Raw genomic sequence first — 24,992 nt, forward strand, 5'->3', positions numbered from 1 at the left:
CACATTTTAAATGTTACCATCACTTACTACCACACACAAATGTTTACAGGACATGTTCTTATCATGCAAGAGCAATTTTAATCCAGAAATCTCTCCAGAAATGAACAAAGGGTCCTGTCCAAATGTCATTTACAAGGCATGATCCTTTGTGTCTGATACAAAGCTTACTGAGGCCAAACAAGATTTTTTCTTGTTTTAACAGGCTTTTGATCAAGTCTAAAGTGCACACTCTAGAGAATGATAGAGTCAAGATAAGGTAAATCACTCACATCGATATACCTCAAATATTTCTTTGTTTTGATGGGCCCTGACTGCAGTTTTGCTGAGGCCTTGAATAAGTTTTTTTCTGAATTACAAAGCATGATTTGAAAGATTGTATTTGTACCGTAGGAACTAATGGAGACTTTTCCAGGAGGTATGAATAGCTGGATTCAGAAGACAGCCACACAAGACTGTATAATACCAGGTACTTTATTTGGGTTGATCCAGTGGGGGCTGTGCAGTTCAAAGTCAGAACCTCACACACAGCCACACCAAGAACATGGGAGCAGCCATCACCGTGTCAAATCCTAATAAGCCAAGGTGCCATCCTGAAGGAAACCCCAGTTCTGGGAAGGGACAGAACCTGAGGGAGATACTGAGCCGTTCCCTTCCTTCCCTTTTCCTCTCCTTTCCTTCCTTACCTCTCTCCCTCATCTCCCTCCCTCCCTCCTTACCTCCCTCCCTCCCTCCCTCCCTTCCTTCTTTCCTTCCTCTCTTTTTATGTTTTTCAGTAAGATGCAGCCAAAAGTTTACTCCTTCACATAGGTTTGGCTTCTTTTCCAGGGACATTAACACTACCAAAGAGCAAGCTCCTCTCCAGCCTTCACCCGTGCGTGCAACTGGGACACTTCTCCGCTTTACTCAGCCTGCCCAGTGGCTTCAATAGAAAACCAAACAAAACAAAACCTTCACTTTCCCTAACATTTGAACTGCAGGGTGGGGTAATAATTCATCTGACTCATGAACCATTTGACTTTGCTCAGAAAGATCAACATGTACAAAAAGGTTTTAGATGATGGCTTTGCAAAGGCCTTGTCTGTAAAGAAACAGCTCACACAAGACTGATGTTTGAAGTTTGGGTACCTGAGCTTACCTAAGTGATTTGTGTCAAGATTTTGAGCAATAAATAAATTAGCCTCAACCATTCTTAAACAATATGCTAATAAACACGGCAGCCCTCATAGCTCTTGATTCATCCCTCATAGCTCTGCTGTGTTGAATTATCGAAACAGTGAAACCACTCAGCAACTTACCTGGGAAAACTGAGCAAAACTGGGATCAGCAAAAAGAGGCACATGTCCTAGCAGCTCATGGCAAATATCACTGCAGAAAAATATGACATCTGAATAACTTCAATTTAGTTCATCGATGCTGGATGAATGCCCTATAGTCAGCACATAGTCAGGGGTGCCATGCATTTGCTCCTACTGGTAAATAATGCTAAAGGTTTGTGGGAAAACATTCTGCCCTAAAAATGATCCTTGTGATGGAAAGTCTTGCACACACTGGGGTCTTCAGTGCTTTTATCATCATTCAGCCCTCAGAGGAAGCATGAAACCATCCATTTAACTGCCCACTCAGCTAAGAAAAACCCAGAAAGAAATCTGGGAACATGGACTTTTCAGTCTCAAGGACAAGAAACCTCTTTATATGAAGCTCAGGCTACTAAATCACACTATGGTGTGAATAAGCAACCCAAGAACTCAACTCTAGTCCATGTTCAGGCCCACAGCCTCCCACTGGGAAGTGTAAGTCTGCCCTTCCTCAGGTAGGACTATTTATATCACAAGTTGAAGCTGGCAGATGGACAGACATGTTTGTGAAAGAACTCATATAAGGACTATTAGATTTTTCAGACAGGGAACTCATTTAGTGAGATGGAAAGGGGAGAGGAATAAGATGCTCCCAGGAGGGCAAGATCTATGGAAGATACTTCAGCCTGTCTTTGTGCACAATGAAAATAAGGTGAGAAGAACCAGGGAGAAAAATCAGAAGAATGAAGAATAGAAAAATGGAGGGGAAAAGAGGTTTTGTGAAGTAGGAGGCAAAGAAAGAAGTAGGAGAAAAGAAAGAACTGCAACAATATGAAGCACGTCTTGAAAACAAGTGGAAAAGGACAATAGACAGGGATAAGGATAAATATTACAGTATAAAACTGAAAAAAAATAAGGGATCAATGATCTAGGTTTCCCCTATCTCGCTGCCAGAAGTTTGCTTGCAAAATGTTGAGTCATTTCTGCACTAGATTTTGCACCACTGTTTGGGTGCTAATAGCTAAGCTAAATGCCTTTTTACACTGCTCCCTCGCCTCCCAGGCAAGAATGCCTTCAGTAGCAAAACTGTGTGATCAGTCCCATAACTTTCAGAAGAGGATGCAGCTTGTTAAAAAGACTAGAAATCTCCTGGAAATATTTTTAGAAGAGAGTAGTCACTTGGCCACCCTCCGCTAGCTCTGTTCCCAGGTGTGGGAACACAGTTGTTATCAGTTGTTACCTCACACAGTTGTTATCAGTTGGGATGACCCTGCTGCTAATCTGCTGCAACTTTACAGAATTTCAGTGCCAAAACACTTACGGCTCTGGTGTGTACATGGGTTTGGATGCATGGCGGATATACTGTGTAGAGTGAAATACTCGGAAAGCCAAGCCAGCCAAGAAATCCCGAGAGGAGAGCAAACCTGCCACAGGGCGCAGGCGAAACCCAGTGCAGCCTGAAGGGACAAAAAAATGGCATCTTAAAAACAGCTGGTGTGCTTGATTTATCCTTATCTGGACTCTTCACAATTACAAAGTTTGTAACTTGTTTTCTTTGGTCTCCTTACGTTAAATGGAGTTTAGTTGTGAAAGATATGGGAATTCTCTACCCATGTGTTCCACCATCACAGTATCTGAGCATCCATAGCATCATACCCCTGGAAATTTTAGGGAGAGCCCCAGATCACAGGTTAAGTGATGTGTCCAAACACCACAAAAAGCCATGATAAAGCAGAGACTGCTTTTCCATCTCTGGAACCACCACCCCCACTGACAGCTAAGACCTTTAATTTGTTTTTTCTCATGCTTCAAACTTACTTTGCAAGAATTTTGAAACATCTTCAAGCTGGGGAATGTTGTCCTCCCTGTAGCCACAGTATTTCTCCAGCAGTGGGAACACGTGGTTGTGTTCATAACAAGCATGAGTTGGATAGAGACTCTTCAGCTCCCTGAAGACAGTGCCCCACGTTTTCTTTTCTTCTTCCGTGTAGGTGACTCGAGGAATAAGTTGGCCACTGGAAAGAAAATAGATGCCCTTCATAGGAGCGACAGAAAAAATGTCTTATGCCATTAGCACCATACTCAGGAGCTTTAGATGGGCTGGGTAGGAGCTGCTGCTGCAGGAGGGTCAATGCCTTTAGTCTGACACACAAGTGCAAAGGAAGCCTCACTTGCTCCAAGGCATAGGCTGGGAAAGACTTGACTGAGCTCAGCTGAGATACTGCCCTTTAGACAACTCCTTGCACTATTGTGGTAAAAAAAATAATTGCTCATTTGTCCCACCAAGATGTTCTAAAAATATTTGCTGGCTGTTGGTTGTAATTTATTTGCATTTCTACATACAGAGAAGCTCTTTTATTTCTTGCTCTAGCACACATTATTGTTTTGGTTGTAATTTTTTGGTTACAACAGGAAAACCAGTAACTCCGGAAAACTCTGTTTCTTAGAGGGGCAGAGAAATTTTGATCTGTGCTTTATGTTGTAACAGATGCAGACTCCAGCCAGTTTGACTTTCTATTATCATGATGAGTAATTTTGAGTCAAATCCCACCCTCAGGCCTCCATGTACTTAACTCATGTTGAAGCTAGAAGGAATTAGACAATCACAAGCAATGCAGTTTGGCTTCCTGTGAACAGCCAGTTCCTTGGCAATAATGGTAGAGCCATAGGTGAATTCAGAAGCTTTGAAAAATCAAAGGGTTTTAAGTAATTTAATAGGGTTAACATCACTGTTGGAATAATGCTGGAGCTTTCCAAGCCCCAGAGACACATTGTTAAAATCTTGATGACACCCCACCACCTCCCACTCCCTCATTTTTTTTTCCTTGAGCCTCAGGGCAGCTCCTCTGGAGCACCATCATTTTCTTTCTCTACATATCAGCTCTCCTTGATCTGTGGAGCTTTAAACATTATGTTGAATTATGAGGATTGCTGGGGAGTTGTTGTTCCTTTAGCACTCCTGACTAATCCCCAGTCACCTTCCAGGGCTACAGGGGGAAGCTATGGCTTAAAAATCTTTGAAATGTCAATTCAAAAACTTCAGAGATCAACAGGGCCAGAAGCAAAGGAGGACAGAGAAAAGAGGCAAACTAAAAGCAAAGAAAAGAGAAGTCAGGAAAATTAAGCTTTCAACAAAAACAACCAGTAAATGTATCTGGAGAGTAGGCAAACGAGCAGAGAAGAAAGGCAAAAACAACAGCAGACAGGAGAACAAAATAGATATAAAAGAAGGGACACAGAACATGATGAACTGATGGCAGGAAGAAGAGCACAAGACAAACATCCACAGACCAACCTCACCTTTACAGCTGATTTCATAGCTATGCACATTTGCCTTTTCAGATTTTTCCCATGAAGGTTGATAACTTTGGCTGTCCTTTGCCTGCTGCCCAGTTCTCTGCTTTCCTGTCCCCCTGAGCTAAAGACACCCCTTTGATCTCTCCTCCCCAATGTAGACCCTGAAAGGCATGGATGCCAGGTGTAGCATCCAGGGCAAGGACATCACAAGATTCATTTGGGTCTTCCTGAAACAATGCTCAAAGTCACAAAACACACACCCCTTCTTTCCACAAGACCCAAAAGCCCAGACATGGAGTGTCACATGTTTATTGCTCTGTTACTGAGACACCTTGTTGGAAAGTCCAAGAACTTCACATAGAAGGTGTTTTGGGGGCATAGATTTAGGTATTTATAGGCCCTGTTTCTGATGTGTCTGATGATCTAGATACAAGGCTAAGTATGAACTAGTTACACCTTGGAATATAATGTTTTCATCTTCCTAAGATGGTTTCAGTTTGTATTTTGAGCGTGGGGTGTTAACATGTTTTTTTGATTTATTTCTATGTAGGATTTGATGAAAGCCTGCAAACTGGAGACAAGAATTTGCTATCCATTATGCAGAAAAGGTAAATATTCTGTCAGATACCTACAAATGGGCATTAGATCCATCTGCATCTGGTCACAAATTCTTATCCAAATCTTCCAAATATAAACTAGGGTCCTGATTTTTTTGCTTTCCATCAACCAGTCCAATTTTGTCTCTCATTTTGTGATTAGTTTATTAGCTCTTTGGCTCAGGGACTATCTTTTCATTGAAGTTCTGTGCAAAGTGGAGACCTAAATGTACAACATATGTTACTTTATCCTTTGCAATCACCATTTTTACCAGGCTCAGCAAGAACGAGGCCCAGTAGTAGTAATGTAAATGTGTGAGTGGCTCTGAGAACAGAATTTTATCTCCTCCAGATTTGATCACTGAAAGCAATCAAGCAAGCCTCTTCTGACTGAGTTTATCATCTCTATTCATTTATTTTTCTTGGGAAATGAGAGCCCAAATTGCTGATTGCAGCTGGGTCAGACATGATAGAAGTAGAGTATCAGGAGCTGGATTAACATCAGAACCATAAGTTATTCATTATTTTAATAGCGTATGCAGCTTCTGCTTTAATGTAAATGATAGGCACTCCTCCCCCTGCCCTGATTTAATGGGGAGAATACGAGAAACAGTTTTATTCAATGCCCAGGTCTTTGTAGTAGAAACAGAGTCTGCTGCTCAATTAGACAACAAAGCCAGGGAAGAGAGGTGTTGGAGGGAAAGAGAGGCGATGCTGTCTTCTGAACGTGTGCCTGGAACAATTTACTTTTGTTTTACTGCAATTTGGGGATAATTTAGGAAAATTTAAACACATGGCAGGGTAAAACAACAGCAGGTAGATGCTTGTGGAAAGATAGGGATTTCCAGCAGGGTGAAAGCCCTAGGAGAGGGCAGGAGATACGGGCTTGCTTTCTACCATGCACTGAGCACTCACTGTCTGTAGTTGTAGGCAATATCCGCAAACTCCTTCCTTCGAGCCCGGTACACAGGATCTTTGAACCCCTAAAAAGAAAGAGTGACAATCAGTTCCTGTCTAAGTGCAGTGGTGGAGAGCCTTCATATTACCAAAAACCTCTGGACACCCCTGGTGCGCTCCAAGAAGCAGAGAGAGAGCGAGGAAGCTGCCTTCATCCTGCCTGGCTCTGCTGCATCCTGTGGAGACCTAAATGTAGGGCTCCACAAACCTGCTTCTCCCCTATCCACAGGGCCACCAGAGCAAACGTTCAGCCACATCATCCCAGCACCTCTCAGCCCCCAGATCTTTTAATTTTTCTGCTTTCTAATTGATAAAAAAAAAAAAGGGAAGCATGCTCCTTTGCAGCACCAGCAAAGTGCTGCCGTAAGAGCAATAGACCTTGTTTACAGCACTCAGATAACCAGGTCCCTCTGGGTTCTCAGGAAGCTTGTTGCAGCTCCTTGCAGAGCTGCACTGGTCTACAGGAGCAGAGTTAAAGCATATTCCAAACACACTCATCAATTCAGCCAGAATTTTTAGGCAGATTTTCTGCACGAACCATGCTTAAAGGTGCTCTTTTTCAAAATGCTAGAAGAACACTAGGCACTTAGCAGGCCAAAAAGCTCTGTTTCTACTACAGATTCAACCATTGGAAGGGATTTAGTTACTACAAAGAATGTCTAATAGACCTTGTGGCTTGGACCTTGATCTTTGCAGCTAATTACCAATAAAATCAGGAGTAAGAAATATAATCTCTAAATTTTCATCTAGGATATTCATTCTCCTATCCCATTGTGCCTGATATTCAGACTAAAATTTCCTTAGGGGTAGGTGTCTTCACCACCTCAACTAGAGAAATATTCTTCCAAGATAGGACATACTTCTTCAGGGCAACTTCAGGGCTGCAAACAGCAGCAACTCACTGAGCAGCACAGCAGTTCATGAACTTGTCACTTAGTTGTGCATGGCACAGCTGGACTGAGGTGCCATGAAGCAGCCAAATACAGGAGACAGATGAAGTGAAGTGCAGATCTAAGAGTGTGAGTTTAAAACAGGCAGACAACGGCCTAAAAAAATGCACTTTCCAAGATTAGCCTGGCACGGAGGCATTTGTGATTAAATCATCCCATGTCACTTCATGGGTTCCTTTAATTACTCTCTTTCTGCACTATATGGACTGCCATACCTATTTAACTCAGCAGCTGTGTTTCCTTTTTGAGGCATAAACTGCTCACTAACTAATTCTAGGGACTGGAGCAGAGCTATTTCATTCCTTTTAATATCTTTTTGTTTGTTTGTTTCCTTTTTCAAATACAATCTTGGTCTATTCCCACATGACACGCAAGGGGGCCATTGACTAAGTGTATCTCCTTTCATTCTGCCTTTCACATGACCACACTGAACATCATGAATCATTGTACATGATACATAACACATCTTGAATTAAGCAATAGGTAGTGAATGACTAATCACCCCATCTCAATTAAACTAATAGCAGCAATTTTTGTTGCACTGCATGTAATTTATTTATAATCACCCTATCTCAATTAAACTAATAGCAGCAATTTCTGATGCACTGCGTGGAACTCAGTGTGTTTTGACAAATGAAAATAAGTTGTTGTTTGCTTGGAGAGGGAATAGAGACAGAAAGTATTCTTGTATCTTGGAGAGCTGAAAAAACGCTGAATAAATATTTTTTTTATTAGCTAAGCCAATGAACAAACCTTCCTGACTCTACCATTTAAACCACAAACTTTTTGAAACAGACACCTTTTATTTTGTTCTGTCTCACTGTACAAGAATTATGCCATATTTAACAACCACATAATAAGGCACTAAGCTCAATCTTGTGTAGGTAATCCAGGATGAAAAAAAACAGTCTTCCCATCTCTGGGCTATGATATGCTGCTTCTGAAGTTTTTGTTGCTAGGGATTCAAAGGCATCCCTGCGATGACTCAGTGCTCTGATGACCACTATGGCTTAAAAGATCTCCTGATACTTGCCCAAATCAAAGCAGCTTTTGTTCTGATTTACTTCATACTAGGGACTGATCTGATTCTAATGCTAGAAACGTGGTACCTTTCTTGCCCTAAACAAGAGATCTAGTCAGCTAGATTTGTCTTAAAGCAAAGCAAATATAGATGAGAGAAACATCTGTCCCAATAATTAGAAACATATTAAAAAAACAGCACTCAGTTTCTTACAGGATGGTCAGCATCCAATTCCGCTCCATAACTTAGGATCTGATTGGCAAACCTGTCCAACTCCTCAATACTTCTTGGGAACCATGGCACTGCAAAACAGAAAAGAAATAGTGGATGGTGCACTTCATTACTTTGGGGCCTTCTTCTGGTCTTTCCATTTTTTCATCACAAATATAAAGAAACATAAACAAGAGACTAAATCTTTTGGGTAGCAAGACTAAATCTTTTGGGTAGCAGTGGCCTTTTCCTGTAGTAGAAGACAAGAGTGAACCCCACAAGTTGTCTTGAATTTGGGCCTGATTGGCACTGTTGAAAGAATACAGAGCATCAGGAATGTCTCGCTCTTGGCACAGAGCTGGCTTGTAATGTTTATAATTTTCTGTTTATTATTCTGGTTTCTTGGCTTACCAAAATGTAGGATTTTTTCCAGAGTATCCTTCCTCTCACAGTAGCTAGACCAGCCATTTCAAAGGAACAGCAAGAAACCCCTACAGCAAGAAGGATACAGGATAGTTTGACCCTCTGAAAATCTCTAAGACTTACTTGGTGGCCTCACTTAAGCTAAGATGCTGAAATAAGATGATAAATGGCATCCTAATGCCTCAGACTAGCATTGTGTTACTGCAGTCATGATACAATAATACATTCATTTAACTAACATTCTGGGCCTCATTCTCTATTGCCTTGTAACTCATACTATAGACACTTCCTACAGTGCAGCCAGAAGATGAAATGGGACCACACTGACTACGCAGCATGCAAAGACCATGGGGCCCACCCTTTACAGGAGTACATGAGGTTGAAGGCAAAGAAGAATGACAGGGTTTTCAGATGTGATGTATTCAGATAGGGGAAAGAGGAAAGCAATATTTTTCATGGTAATTACATTACAGGGAGAGGCACTTTGCAGCTCACGAGGTATGTGCAGGTCAGACCTCCCTCCTGGAGCAGTGGGCACAAGTGTATTCATCCAGTGGCCCAGGCAATCCCCTGGCATGTGTCCCCTCACCAGTGAGAGGCCTGGTGCACAAGCGCAGTGACTGTACCAGCCTCCTTCCTCCTCTTCCATCTCCTCCAGGAGGATCTGGCCGCATAGCAAACAAGGAACCCCCTTGTCAGCTACCACTGGACCTGACCCCACCAGCTTTTTGCAACACTGAGACAGGGAAGCCTGATGGAGAGAGCACAGGGAACATGGGCCCTTTCCCTTCCCTTTCCTATCAATGTTTCGGGAAGCAGAGCTGCAGGTACCACCACCAGGTACCACTGGCAGGTGGACACATCTTAGGAGCTTCCAGTGTGGCTGGGTTCAACTTCCTTGGCTTTCTCTTCTGCTGCCCCTTTCTTACAATTTTTAGCACTTTGACCCTAGATGCCTGACTCATTTTCCTTTCACCTCCCTTCTGCCTAAGTCAGAGGTTGAAGCCATACCTTAAGATAACAGCTTCTGATGAACTTCTCACAAATACACTATTTACTCTTTGAACCTAAGGCACTCTGCAGCACTGAACTCTGTCATTTCTTTACATGTGATATGAAAAATAACTCACTTTCCTTTTAAACTGAATTGTTTCATATCATGTTAGCTAGTTCCCGCATGCAAACATCATTTGTCATTATTCACCTTCTCCAGGCCATTTAGGGTTTTATAACTCCCTGTCAGATTCTCCATTTACTATCTAGCACCCTGGCTGAGACCTTGTGTGTTTCAGGCACAAAAGCTGTGGTCTATTGAGCACTCTAACCACTATCTCTACACCACTTCCAGTTCTACCATATTTTTTCTGAGGAATGGACACAAGAACTCCATCAAAGGAGGTATCCCATGCTCAGGCCGTGTCCTGTATTCATCCCACACTGAGTACAAGTCAAGTCCATGGACTCCAAGGCTAACATCACCCAAAGGTCTGCTGATCCAGGCTGGTTGGAGCCAGGCTGGTGGTTGAACCGCAGGTCAGGGGAAGTGAACACTCTGCATAGGACTGATGCTTTATTAATAAAATGTTGGAGCTTGTTTTGTGACTTGCATGGATGAATGCCACTTGCTCAGCCAGTTCTTGGAAAACAACAGCTTATTCTGCTCTGAGGGTCTCTTCTTGCCTGGTGGCACTGCCTCTCAGCCATACCTCCCCACTTGATTTTGGGTTTTCTGCCAAGTGAGCCTGATCCCCACACAGCAGCTACTGCATGGGCTCCCTGCAGCGCCTTGTTAATGGGGCTCATCCCAGGCCTGCATGGACAACCTCTGGGATAAGAGGATCACTCTGTTCCCAGGACTATTCAGCAGGTGCTTCATGCTGAGCCGAACCACACAGAGGGCACTGGTGGTGCTGGTTTCTGAGAAGTGGCTGCACAGGGGGGCCAGAGCAACAACAGTGGGCTTATAGGGCACACTTTGGGCAACCTCGACTCAGCCCTATGCAGAGCACTTGCTCCCCCTCACCTCCTGTCTCACCACCAGACTGGCTCCTTCCAATGCTCCAGATGGAAGCCCTCGGATTTGTTTCAGACAGGCCAGGGAAGGCAGGCAGCTGGGAGCTGGGGATGTGCAGGGCTGGCCGGGATCCAGAGAGCTGGACTGATGGCTCAGCAGTGCTCCCAGCTGGACCTCCCCTTCAGAAGGAAGATTTTGGTCCCCCGCCTTTCCAAGCTGCACACCGCCTTTGCCCTAGAACCCAGACTACTGAAACAGGTCACTAGATGGCAGCAGCAGTCTCAGGAAGACCTTCCCGAAATTACTTCAATTGCTGGGTGTCCCTCTAACTCCCCAGTTTGTCCAGAAATAATCTCTCCCCTTACTGCACCTGCAGCCACCCTGAGTTAAATCAGTTGGGAGTAGAAAAAAAGTGTGTTTTGAGTCGTAGAGAAGAGTCACAACACACACTATGAGAAGGATGAGCACACCCAGCTATTCTGCCCCTATTTTCTACAAGGGCAGCTTTAAAAACAGTGGGTTTGTCTCCTGGCTCTTCCCAGTTGTGTGCTTCAGACTCCCCACTATTGGGTTGGGGTGATGCACACTGATAAATATTTTGTGGTTAGGCACTGGGAAAAAAGCTGTCTGGCAGCCCCCACAGCAAAGGATTTGTTAGTGAATAACCACTGTTCTTAGGGGCACACCATGACCTGAAGTGTCAAATCTGTAGCATTTGGCTGCCCTGAATCAGAAAGCTCCAGGTGGGCAGGGTTTGAATCGTTACAACTTCAAGAAGGGATAAAACAGATATATAATGTTTAACTTACTGTCATTAAATACATTTTATTCTCAAAATACCTGATGTGCTTGGTTCAGAGTTCATGATAAACTCTGGGACATCCTGGGATGATGCAGTGCCAGTCCTGGACATGGAGATGGGATGGCTTGTTTTCCCCTACACAGAAACAGCACCTTATCTTCTAGGCAGGCAGCAGGTACCTAACCTATTTTCAGCAGATCTCTGCCTCCCTCCCAGGTCCCCTCAGACACCATCAGAAGCTAAGAGAGAGAGGCTCTGAGCTCACTGAGCTGAATGACAGCTGCAGGTTGTGAAAGGGAAAACCTGAGGATGCTTAATGCTATTTGTATCAGTAGAGCTGATGTTCAGTCAGGCCCTGGAAAGTCCTCAGCCTTCTCAGGTCTCATGGAAACAAAAATTGAAGGCCTTGAGCACAGCCCCAGGATGAGCACTGCCCCAAGTCTACTACTTGTGCTACTTGGTGCTACTGGGTCTTCTGCTTAGCTGTGGTGTGCCAGGAGGCTGTCCCCAGCCCTCACAGCAGCTACTGGAAAGCTCAAATCAAATTACCCTTTGGCTGAATCTATCCCATAGTTTGTTTGCAACAGAACCCTCCTCCAGCGGGTTCGCCAGACTTGCTGTCTGTCTTCATGGCCACTAATGAATTGCCAGGGCAAGCTGTTGCAACACTGGGCCTCTGTGAAGGTCTGAGGAGCAAACGTGGGCTGATCAGTAATAAATATTGATTTGTCTCTAAGTGAAACAGCAGCATTTACGGGATCGTGCTGGACACCCAAGTGGTGACCAAATTACCATGGGGTCAAATGCTTAGCAGAATGCTAATCAGACATTTATATGAGAGACAGCCAAGCAGGGGCAGCCAGGACTTCTGCAGAACTCCTCCATTTGGACCATTGTGAGGAGGGTCAAAGACAGGTCTATGCAATTTATAGCAGTTCGAGGCCCAGGTTTAGCCCTTTTTTAAACAGTCCCAAATGCTTTGGCCAGCCTCAGGGTTTAGCAAACAAGGCCCCTACAGAATCTCAGCTCCCAGTCTGTCTCAGAAATGCAATAAATTGTCTGCATAGCCCTAATGCAGCAACAGAATATTATTTAATTATTTTTATTCATGGGCTCCAAGTGAACTGCAGATACCCAGATCATTTCCAAAAAGAGCTATGAAGAGATGTACTGTGTTTTCACAACAAACCCTTCCCTCTCTACAAAGGGATTTTGGCCCAGGAACTGCGAGCCCATCTCATCCAAAGCTCTAAAACTACTTTTGGATTTAGAACATTTCACTGACCTGCCCTCAGCTAAATCTACATTGTTAATCCAAATCTGGTATCTGTAACTATTTGGGTGAGTCAGAGAAAAACTAAAATTGCATTTTGTGTTTACTTGAGAAAAGACCCTAAAATGAGTTAACCTGACCAGACCTTGCCCAATAAAGCATATACAAACATGTATAAATATACAGAAGGGGCAGAATACAAAAAATTCCCCTGACTGCCAGCAAAGCAGTGCCCCAAGAATGGCACTGTGTGCTTCCTACAGGAAACTTAGCAAAATAGTGGTTTTTTTCTTAAATCATGAGCAAAATTAATCCCTACCAAGGAAGGGCTCAGAGCATCTTTAGGAAAGAGTGAAAGAATCAGTACCATGGAAGCCTGGACCATCTCCAGAAGAAAACCTTCCCAGCCTTTACCTGCTGACTGAGAAGAGTTTTACAGCAACCCCATAAAGCATTTTTTCTGAGACAATACTCCATGGAGTCATATTGCTCTTGGTTTGTGTTTTAGGAAAAAAAATATTATGTGAATTATGGCCATTTTTGACAGGAAGATACATTTGAAAGGCAAGCCAACCTAAAAGGCACAAGGCCTGCTATTTGTTAATGCCATTACTGATAAAGGACAGCATCTTGCTACACTTCCTAGAGCTCAGGCTGCTCCAGTCTCACTCAGCCCTTGTAACTGCCTCAGCCCAGAATTTGCCACCCACAGTCCATCCCCTAAGCAGGGCTTGTTTGACCTTTAAAAATAGGGCTCTTCAGGGAATTTAGTTTGACTGGACCCTTACTACTCATGAGAGAAGTTGGAATTGAAAAAAAATAAAAAAGGGGAAAGGGCAAAAAGAAATATCAATCTTCCTCTTTTTCATTGGCAACAAATTGTTCCCACTTTATACTATTTCTGAACTACTGAAACTAACAAATAAACACAAGTTATCCTCTCAGACAGAAGGAGATCAAGTCCCTTTTTGCAGCACTGACAGGATAATCTATCCCAAAAAACCTTTGATCAACACAGTAACATGCAGTGAAATCCTAATCCTACAGCTGACCACAAGAGTTTTGACTTCTGTGAGGTCAGAATTCCACACACAAGCCTTTCTTGGCTGATATTTAGTGCTGAATGTCTTTCCAACTCTGTCCCACACTACTTTGTTATTTAATAAAGTTTGTTATTAACTTCTTCATAATAATTAGAAAAACAAAATTAATAGCATGTACTGTTGGGCCCTATAGCTCTCTTCTGGAAATAAAAAAGCCCCCAAAGAGAACCTCTTTGATTTGACATAATCATAAATCACCTAATCAACCTTTTGTCCCTTCAGTTCATGAATGGAGAGAGCTGACTCCAAAGAATATCTGCTTTCTTCTTTTTCAACTTCAAATGTAATGTCATGGGTAGGACACAAAAGAAACAGTAAAAGGATTACCAGCAGTGATCTCAAGAAGGTATTAATGTCCTTTCATGTTGTTCTTAGGAAGGAAGAAGAGGATCCAGACCTAAAGTATTTAAAGTCTGAAATCCTATTAAAATCACATCTGTTATCTGAAGAGGCATTTAAGTATGACTCAGACTGGATGCAGGGCAGCCACCACTGTACCAAGCAGCCTCAGCTTCAGCAAATCTCTTGAGAATTAGAGCATGGACAGCTCACATGATTTTTCCTCATTTCCCTCCAAAGGTTAACTTACAAATGATCTCCCTGGGATATGTGACAGGAATGCAGGGCTACTCCTGCTCCCACCAAAGTGGGTGGCAGAGCCTCTCTAGTATCAATAGCAGGAGTATGGGGCATCCTCAAGCCCAAAAAGTGGAGAGGCAGATGGATGATGGTGGACGTACATGTACCTGTGTGATGGAGAACAGGGAGTGGGAGGAGATAGTCACTCCATGGGAATTTTCTTCCCCTCCCCTCATCTCAGCCCAGAAGTGCAAGGGTCCCACAAGAATGGGGCTGCAGCAACCAGCAGCCAGGGTTCACAAGACCAAAACCAGAAAGTAAATTCTGGTTTTCAAAGGGACACGCCAGCCCTGGAGAGTGCAGGAGGGCAATGCCTCCTTCTATCCCATGAAGATGGCATTACACCATTCCAGGCCTTGCACAGGACTGAGCTCTTGTCACCTGCTGCACCATGAGGTCTGTGCTAGAGCGTTTGTTTTGTGAGGTCCCAGGTTTGTTTTGTGCCCCCATTTGGCAAGGGGGAAAGCATCATGACAGCATTTCTCTGTCATTTTTGTTTTGTTATGCTACCCTTTACCATCAGTTCCTGCCTGAACGTTGAATCTGGAAACCAGCTGGACTTTGTGCAAAGGATCCATCAAATAAACAAATTGCAATGACTGGCTTATTAGTTAATTATTAGATGCTGCAAGTAGTGTAAAGAGCAACCATGATGAGGCTGTCTTTAAGGTTGTGAGTGCTTCCAACCAGCCAGGCAGATGACAACATAACACCATTTCACCATTTCCCAGGAGAACTGGTCAGAAGCATGGCAAGGGATGGAGCATGGCAATTTACACTGAGATAAAATCTGCAAAAGCTTGCAACAGAGGCAAAATGGTCAGAGGAAGGGAAATGCAGCCATACAAATCCAAGAAGTAATCCTTTGCTAGAGGAAAAAGAAGTCTTTTAAGTATGTGAACTGTCACATTATCCTTGTCAGTGTGTTCTTACCAGTGTCCTTCTTCTTCTTCCGTGAAAGCTCATGGACTGTTGCTCCAATATCACTTCTCAAGGACTTGATGATATTGTCCAGCACCGGGATATTATTGCCTTCCAAGTTAATGAAAAACTCATACTCATCTTTGTTGAGAAGGGAGGGTCGGGACTCAATATGGGTCAGGTTTATGCCTTTTTCCTATAAGAAACAGAGATTTTGATTCTACAGGGTTTGGGGGAAAATGTGACATAGAGAGTAGCTAAAATTCACATCAGCCGGCAAACCATAGAATACAATCCAAATAACTTAGAACCAGAAAATTGCATCTGATGGCCATTGGACTGAAGACTTTCACAACAGGGAGAGGCATAAAAAGGAAGAAAGAGAAGGATGCAGGACTCACCCTTGTGCAGAACACCAACATAAAGACCATGGACTACATAAACATTTGAAAAACCTGAAATCAGGATACAACTTGTAAACTGGCTGAGCATTCTAAATTGTGAGTCCTGTATTGCAAATACATGATGGGAGATGCTCTGTGTGGACAAGAACATTTCCCCAGGATCAAGATGAGAAGCAGGTGGTTCACCTGTGGAGAATCCTCTCGTGAAAAAGTGAATGCTGTACTTATGAGCATCTTGAAAGAAGGTTGGAAAAGCAAGAAGCTGGGCACCCTGTGAGATAAGCTTCTGCCAAGCAGTCACCTGCAAAGCCACCTGCACAGTTTCCAGGGCTATGAGCAGGTGTTGGGCAGAGATCCAATGGGAAACATGGATCTGCACCGGACAGGCAGCCCTGTTTTATACAAATACAACCATGAGTATTTTAAATCACAGAATCACTTTGTTGCTGAAGTTGGAGAGGGCTTTGGGAGGTTATCTAGTCCAACAATCTGTTCAGGCAGGGTCCCCCAGAGCAGAATGCTCAGGACTGTCCAGGTAAGCTTTTAATTTCTCCACGGATGAAGGCTCCATGACCTCTCTGGTCAACTGCTATGGAGTCTGATCACTCTCACAGCAAAGTCTATCCTTTAGCACAGAAATTCTAATGCAATATCACCAAAATCTTCACTGACCAACACCAGTGCCTCCTAGCTCTGAAGAAAGGGATCACTGGTAAATATACTCTTGATGACTATGGCCAGCAAGTACCTGACCTCAGACATGACACCATGTCAATGTGTAAAGCAGTAAGTAGCTAATTTTTTTTCCAGTCACTTAAACACATGTCCAGGAAAATCTGCCTCAGTTTACCTGGACTCAAATGTTTTCCTGAGTACTGTAATTTGAAAATGAAAATATTATTACTTTCTTTTGCTTTGAGAGAAGCCTTTTAAACAGATTTCAGTTCGCAATGATTTATGACCTGACCTTTCTCAAGCTCACACTGGAGCTGTGGCCATGGCACAACAGGACCAGGTCTGGGCTTCTATCCCTAGCAGGAATAGCCAAAAAAAACCCTGGAGGAAAGCTGGATCTGAAGATGATTCACAGAAGAATCAGAAAAGCTGACACATATTGCTCAGCAGTCCTGAAGAGGCAGCTTGTTTGCTGCTTTCAGGCTTAAGAAGACCGCAAACCACATGGGGTGAAATGATGGCCCCACTAGTGTCAGTGTCAAACCCCCTGTTGCAGTGGGATCAGGATTTCCTCCATGGAGAAAGACTCTGAGGATCTACTTCTGACCTACAAGGGAAAAGGGGGAAGCTTTTTTTTCTGTGCCTTCCTCTAATCTGAGCTTCTCGAGCCCTGTAAGTTTTTCTTTGCTCTTCTCAGTGCTTGCAGAGTGCAGGGGGTTATCTGCCCATCGGTGAAAAAGTCCTCATTCACTCCACCACAAAAGGCAGTTTATGACTTGGTAGGAAACAGCATGCATGTCATTCCTCTGTTTCCTGAGTGTCACACGCTACAGATGAACTTAAATTGTTTGGCTAGATACCAATACAATAAGTTGAAAAGGTCAAAAGCTCATTCGCCAACTGCTGCTCTCGAGAGCCGCTGCCCTTGCAGGGCCGTCTGGGGGAGAGAAAGGCCACTGTTGTCCTGGGCCCCGAGGACAATTTGTTTTAGGCTTCCAAACACAAACAGAGGGCACATTGTACCCCCTGCTTGGTGAGGCAGCCCCAAGCTGGATATTCAGATGCCTCAGGGCTGGGAAGGTTTTTGACAGAGAGCGGTTGTGGGGAGGGGTTGCTGGCCCCTTTTCTGTGGCCACGGCGTGGGGAGCAGTGTGGGGCTGGCACCTGGAGCCTGGAGCTCTTTGGTTGCTCTGCAGAGCCACTCAGAGCTGGAGTGTAAAAATCTCCCCTTGTCAAAGGGGGTGGGCTCAGGGACTCTGGGGCCTTTCACCTTTCACTGATGCATCGGGTGACCACGTTCTGTCTGTGCGCAGAGCCACAAAGGAATGAGGGCCCAGGCCATCACTGGGATTTCAGAAGCTGTGATAATATGGACATCTCTTGAGTGGCCCTTATCACCTGACAGGCAAGCTGTTCTGGGAGATCACGCAGTTACATCAACTACACCCTTTTTGTTTGTTTTTTTTTTGAGCAGGTGAGTTTTTCTGCTGTACCAGCTCTCCAGCCTGGCTCAGGGAGCAGCTGCAGAAGCAGCAGTGCCCACAAAATAGAGGGAATGATGTAGGTTGGTTGGGAATGAAGAGACAAGATGCAGTGCACGAGACAAACTTAAGGCAGTTGGAGCATCAGTATCTCCCAAAGAATCACACCAACCTAAGAGAGGGGGCAAAAAGAAAATAAAAAAAAGAAAGAAGACAGGAAGAATGAGCTCAAGGACAGCAACAGCCCTTTTCTTACACCTAAGATAAGCAGAACAGCTTCCCGACAGAGTGTGTGGCTGGTTTACTGTTCATTTGAGCAGTGCCTGCAGCTCAGCAATGTTCAGAGCAACCCATTACCTCTTTGTTCCCAGGCTTCAGGACCTCACAGCAGAGAAGCTGAAGGGAGAACCCTTCTGGTGACTGTTTTCAAAGCAAGAATTCAGTAGCATACTTGCAGCTCCCTGAAGTGGTGCTTCTCTCACATGCAGTGCTTTTCTATGAAGTCCCCGATTTCAAAATATTTACAGTGGCCTTTTTACTGGAGCTGCTTTAGAAATCTCAGTTTTATTCTAGTCCAACTACTCCATCTAGTGTTTTATCTTCATAGTTTCATATTTCTCAGAATTGTTTTGTATCATCAGGATTGACAAACTTTGCAATTGCATCAGGTTTCTCACAGTAATCGATGCTTTATTTAAAACTCCAGTTCCTGGAGACAAACATTACCTGAGAAAGGGGAATTGGGGCATTTTTTGGTTTTGTGGTTTATTTTGAGCAGTTTCCAATCTCTGTGTTTTTAGCAGAGCTTTATATCTTGACAATGTATGCCCTCAAAAGACAGCTAATAAGAATGCTCTATTTATTTTATGAGATTTCATTATTTCTGAGCTGGTTTCTGTTGATGGAGCCTTGAAGTTAGCAGAAGTGACTCCAAATTTCTTGGGGATTTTTTCCTAAAATCTCTACTTCTGGGGTAGAAAAGTCCTAGCTCTCATTATTTGAATGTCAAAGTTAATTTCTGTCACTCCTCATTAGAGAAAGAAGTCTTGAGGCATGTTCTCAGAGCTCAAAATCAAGTTGGAGCTAAATTCATCCTGGGTAAGTCATGATTTTTGAATGAGGGGATTAAGGATACAGGTATCAATTTACAACAGGGACAGTGGTGGAGAGAGGGGAAGATTGCTCATCTCCCTTCCTGCTTTAACTCACACTTTGTTCCCTCTCAGAGGCTGTGAAGCAGCTCCAGCCCCTTCTGCAGTTAATTCCAGTCATGCCATCCCAGTTAAGCATCTTCCACACTGCAGCTTCCCCACACCAGCAGGATCAAACCAGTGTTGTTTGATACACTATGTTACAGCCTTCTAAAGGTCACTACCATGAAGGTTTAGTCCCACACTCAGATAGTTTAATGGTATGATAATTGGGAAAAAAAAAAAGTTGTGTTTTTGTAGCTACATGCGGAATTTTTCAGTGGGGATGGATACTCTCTGGGACTGTTATGGGCTACTGCTTCTCGTGGATTTCTGATGTTCACAGATTATTAAATGCTCCTGTATACAGTTGCTAAAGCTACATACAACTGTGAAGTCTATCTGGAGCTTGTTCTCATGATTGTTGTAATTAAGCAAGTTTGGCTTCATCAGGAGACTCCACGTTGTTACCAGATGAAGAACCATCGACACAGGACACAGCTATGGTGCCAGTAACCAACATTCAGTGACTCAGTGATAACTCTTATGAGATATCTCAAAGTAAGAAACTAACTTGCACTTTCATGTCTCAAAGAAAAAAAAAAAAAAAAAAAAAAAAAAAAGTAACATGTTCTTTTAAACCTTGACATGGGTTAATTCAAGGCTTCCCGAAGGAGGACACTTTCAGAAGCACAAGTAGAAACTCAGAGCCTAACTTTCAGAGGGGATAAGGGGAGCTAGAATGTTACAGTGATGCCTTCAGCTGTCCAGCAGCCTACTTCTCAGCTGAATGCAGTGCTTCACCATTTTCTCCTTCACATCTGCTGGGGTCTTTCCCACATGATAAGACCACAGAGACTAAGGGACACAGAGCTGGCCAGTATCAGCAAACAACTCCAAAAGGCAGATAAAAAAGTATGTTGCACTGCACGAATACCTAGCAAGAGGACACCCCTCTCTTTAAACTCCTGTTCTATAGGGTATCAAGGAGTCGTGCTCCCCTGGTCCTGGAAAGAAGAGAGCTCAGTCTGAAGCTATGGATTTGAAACAATGAGTTCAGGTGTAATGAAATTATTGTAGCTGTACGTATGCTTTCTATGATGAAAAACAAGTCTCTTGATAGAGGCATGCCTGGCCTGTTCACCTATCATTGCAGACACCTCCAACACACCCCCTGGCCAAAGTGACTGCTCTGATTTGGAAACAACCCAAAACACTGCAGAGCCAATGCCTTCCTGAGGGACAAACTTGTAACAGTCACTTTGGACTTTCTGTTCAATAAAGGAAGCTCCTAAACAGAAAAAGAGCAGAGCTATCTTTTTCCCGGTTATGAAAGTGCAGGGACTCATTTAATGCAGCCCATTGCTCCCATCCAGTCCTCTCATGGAGCAGTAACTTCCTCCCACAAAGGAGTAACTTAGTCTGGGAGCAGGAGTACTACTCAGTGCAAGTTTGTAGGGCTGCTTTTGAGCTAGAGCTGTACCCACTGTAAGTAACACCACAGACAGCTGGACTTTGTAGTGAAGTCCTGTTCTGTATTTTGGAAGGCCCTGTCAGTGAAGAAAAGATATAAGATTTATCTGTGAGAACTGGTGGACTAAACTTGTAATATATTCCAGCCCAACACTTCCCATGTAGTACAGCTGACATATCTTCTACTGCTTATAAATCCATCAGGAAAAGACCTTTGGAGAAAATTAAGGTATTCACAGATCTGTGCAGAAAAATATCAATTAAAATTGACATAAATTCGTTTTACATAGTAAAACGTTTTGTATGATGAATTTAATTTAGGAAATGCCAATCTTTGAGGGCGAATAACTTTTTTTCCCCATTTCTTTTTCTTTTGGAATGGACTTTGTCGTTGTTTTAAAAAGTGATCTTGATTTCAACAGGCTTTTATCACTACAGATCAAAAAGAAACATTCCCATCAAGTGTAACGCTTGGGTTAAACCAAAATGCTCCACCTTGCTTTTTCAGTTTTGAGAAAAAGCCTGGGAAATTTCTGATTTTTCTGACCTGGACTTATTCTCTGTAACTTTTTGACATTCCAGGGAATTAAAAAAAGAAACAGTATTCCACAATGACTACTCTGTCTTCCTGATTTTAAGCTTGATACTTCACTTACGTGTGATGTTCTGTTTCCCAAGGTATTGACTTCAGTTTTGGTTTCCTAGCTACCATCTTCTGTAAAGACATGAGACAAGCAGCATATGGCTGCCACAAGCAGTGCCTTGAAGTACAGCAGGTTTTATTAAAATGAAGTCTGTGCAAAGAGTCTGCTGGTGGGTTTATGCTGTCTCTATGGCCACCCTCAAGCCTGCAGTAAGGACAGAGGTGCTGCCCAAGCAGAACTCATGAGGAGGCTGTATGCATGCTAGGACAGTTAAAGGTTATGGACACGTGGGTCTTTTCATGTGCAAAATAATTTGGTTCTATAAGCAGAACGTGAATTTTTACCACATCTCAGTATACACATAGAGCAGCTAGTGTGGCATCAAACTGGAATCAGCTTTAATCTGCTTATTTCTGAGCACAATAAAGCTGTTACTACACTGGAGCATGGGTCAGAGTGTGATTCTGGCCCTGCAGACACTGCCTGTCCATAGGGAAGGTGGAGAAAGGACTGCAGGGACTTTGCTGGTAGTCACTGGTGGCATAGGGTACCCTGGGGACAGAGCAGTCCAGGACAAGCAGGTTCATGCACCCAGGCAAGGCTTTGCAAAACAGGGCAGGGTAGGGGAGGCCAAGGATCCGAACAGCATAGGAACCTGCTGAGGTCTGGTGTCTGTGGGGGTGGGGGTCTTTGGAGTGCTGCTTATTTTGTTATGTAAGACTGGGAAGAGGCTCTCCTTACTCCCAAAGTGTATGTTGAACCCTACCATATACATCACGTAGGTTTGCTTTTAGAGACAGAAATGTTTCCAGCTCTAAAGAGCCATTTGGTCTTTGTTTAAATATGTGCCTGCCCTTCTGAGAGTTCCACTCTTCTTCCACGCAGACTCCTTGTTCTTTTTGGAACTTGTGCATTAGCCCAACACTGAAATGCATTAAAGAGATTATGCATCAAGAGTAAACACAAGAAAAAAAAGTGGATACAATCAAGTACACATTGGACATAAAGTCAGCAAACATATGGAGCTGAGTACGCAGAAGAGATTCCTCAGAAAAAAAGCCTTAAAGCTACATAGGCAAAACAGCAGTTATGACTGTAACCACATACTTGTGTACAAGGGGGACCTGAACAGAAAACATACAGCACTCTGCCAGCTTCATGACCAACCCTGAGGGATGTCTGAGTAGGCCAAACACTAATATTTCCCTAAAAGACACTGAAATGCCATGAGCACTCTGTAGCCACTGGACCTTGTGAAACTCCCCTACCTTCAGCCCACCCCGGCCCACAACAAGAGGTTACCCAGCTATTCTATGCTGTGGTTGGACACTAATTCCTTCCCTGGAAGATTTACTCCTGGATGAGTACAGATTATACCCAGACGGGGGAGTAGTTGAGGTGTTGGATGAAGCAGCAGTCCTGCACCTCCTGTTACCCAGACAAAGTGCAGTGCAGCTCCCTTTGGGGTCTTTCTCCCCATGGAGATCAAGCTGCCATAGGGGATAATGCCTGGCCAAGTTTCACCACAGCACAGAGAGACATGGGCAGGATGTGAACATAGGAGTAAAGAGCTATTCCTGCATCTGGGCAGAGACACAACAGTGACTGAACAGCTCCCCCAGAAGTTTTTTTCTCCAGCTCTTAAACCAATCAGAGGATGAACCTCTTCTGTCCCTTTACAGAAATGCAACTTAGCTGCTAATAGTACCCCAAAGATCTCTCCTTTATTAGCCCTTAATTCCTTGTGTCTTAGTCTAGGTCTTGCTTCCACATTTTATTCCCCGTCTTGAGAGAGGACTTATTTTCAAGACTTTCATATTTACAGCTCTCTTAACCTTCCTCCTCCCCTCTTTGTGTCCTGGAATAATTTTGTAGGTTGGCTAGAGAAGAGGCAAAATCCTCAAAGCCAGCACTGGAGGCACTGTCCCTTAACCACTCCCAAGTGCAAACGAGGAGGAGGAGGGGGCTGAGATGTGCTCTCTGCATTTATTCCCACACTTGAGGGCCTAAAGAGGCCTCAGCAGCCTGGGCAGTCCCCAGCCACAAGAGCTCCAAAAGCACCACACATGGCCATCAGCACTATTGCCCATGCAGGGTCTTGGCCCTCTGTGGGGGTCGACAGCTTCAGTGCCACATCCGCTCCAGGGAAGACTCTCATCATATTTTGTGGCTTTGGTGTTTTCCTTTTTTCTACTTCATGCAGCTTTGTGAGGCAATGACACCCAGAGCAGCCATCCCCACATCTCCCTGTGCCACCCCTCTAGGACAAACACATTGCATTTCCCTGAGTCAGCTCTGAGTCAGACATAGAAACCGTAGGGACAAGGAAAGAGGTCTCCCTGCCCAAGGGAGAGTCTGAACTAACTCTTGTAGCTAGCCTGCATCTCACAGTTGAGTTTATTAAGCAGGAAAGAGATGCAAGAGGAAAGAATTCTCTCAAGATCTTCCTCCTCATCCCCGTCCTTTACCCAAACATCACCACCTACCCCACCTCTTCTGTGTATGCCACTGAGAATAAAGTCTGTGTCTCTGAGGCACCATTCTTATGGCCCAGGTGAGAAAGGGTGGGGATTATCAATTATTTCATCCATGCATATGCATGAGTCTTACACAAGGCGAGGTCCCTTGCTCTGAGTTAGAACAGCCCAAGGGGTGCTCTGGTTTAGTCACCCCAATGCTCACAAATTCCCTAATGACAGCTCTGGAGCTGCATGTCAGGCCTGTATCATTAAATTCCCTTCCTCCAGCCACCCACCTGTCTCCCTGCTATGTTGCCAACAACATGCAAAACCAATGTAAGTGCTACTAGGTCAGGTCTCTTGTCAAGCCTTGGTGCTGTGGGAGAGCAGAGAGCCAGTTTGCACTGAAAGAACTGCCTTCATTGGGATGGGAAACCACCCAGCCAAACATCTTTAGCTGAGCCCCATCCTTTCAGCTGCCACCAGGGTCACTGGGGAAAACCATGACACAGCTCTAGTTCAGATACCTGTTTTGGGGCAAGAGGAGTCACATCCAAGAAGTGACTACTTCTCTCATTCCCATACTAGGTCTCCTGCAGATTTTCCTTTAGACCTAACAGCAGTTTTGTAAGTAGACAGTAATTCATTTAACCATTTAGAGTAGCTCTGCTTTCACTGGTATGATTTTCCATTCATCTTAATGAATCAAATACATCCTTTAACTCATCATTATGTTTCATTTCTAACAGTACAACACAAACCTTTCATTTTCTAGTCAATTCAGTTTATGAATGGAAAGTATGCAGGCCAGAACTTTTTATAGTGTTCTATAGGAAGGGTTGATTTCAGGCATAACTATTACATGATGATGTCCAGAAAAAAAAAAAACAAAAAACCCAAAAAAACCCACAAAAAACCAAAAAGGAGATCACAAAACCAATATTGCTGTATTTGCTTGGGATCACAGAGTACACAGTTGTGTGTATTGCAACACTGCCATCCTGAATTGCAAGGATTTTGTGCTTTTTGAACAGCATCCATGACATCTGGGCAATATTTCTACAAGAATAAATAGGAACACAATGTCCCAAAAGGTAAATGGTGCCCTGTTTCCCCAAAAGCTTTCCAAATCAGTGAGTACAAGCTGCTGAGTTACTCTGGAGTG

The 24,992-nt window shown here is 43.7% G+C and overlaps 1 protein-coding gene and 1 long non-coding RNA gene across 5 annotated transcripts in view; one reads left to right on the forward strand and one right to left on the reverse strand.

Annotated features, from left to right (window-relative positions):
• PAH (phenylalanine hydroxylase) overlaps window positions 1-24,992 on the reverse strand; it is a 48,871-nt gene that overhangs the window by 8,588 nt on the left and 15,291 nt on the right. For all 4 annotated transcript variants that reach the window (XM_071728212.1, XM_071728204.1, XM_071728193.1 and 1 more), the window contains 6 exons: window positions 15,514-15,697; window positions 8,330-8,418; window positions 6,104-6,171; window positions 3,114-3,310; window positions 2,617-2,752; window positions 1,296-1,365 (listed from right to left, as the gene is read on the reverse strand). In XM_071728212.1, coding sequence (XP_071584313.1) covers window positions 1,296-1,365; window positions 2,617-2,752; window positions 3,114-3,310; window positions 6,104-6,171; window positions 8,330-8,418; window positions 15,514-15,697 — 744 coding nt within the window. The remainder of the gene's footprint in view (window positions 1-1,295; window positions 1,366-2,616; window positions 2,753-3,113; window positions 3,311-6,103; window positions 6,172-8,329; window positions 8,419-15,513; window positions 15,698-24,992) is intronic.
• LOC139788414 (uncharacterized) lies at window positions 389-9,152 on the forward strand. Its single transcript, XR_011722854.1, has 3 exons — window positions 389-466; window positions 5,143-5,200; window positions 9,045-9,152. It is a non-coding gene; the product is annotated as an uncharacterized lncRNA (long non-coding RNA).

Source organism: Heliangelus exortis, chromosome 1, assembly GCF_036169615.1.
Source record: "Heliangelus exortis chromosome 1, bHelExo1.hap1, whole genome shotgun sequence".
NCBI classification, from domain to species: Eukaryota; Metazoa; Chordata; class Aves; order Apodiformes; family Trochilidae; genus Heliangelus; species Heliangelus exortis.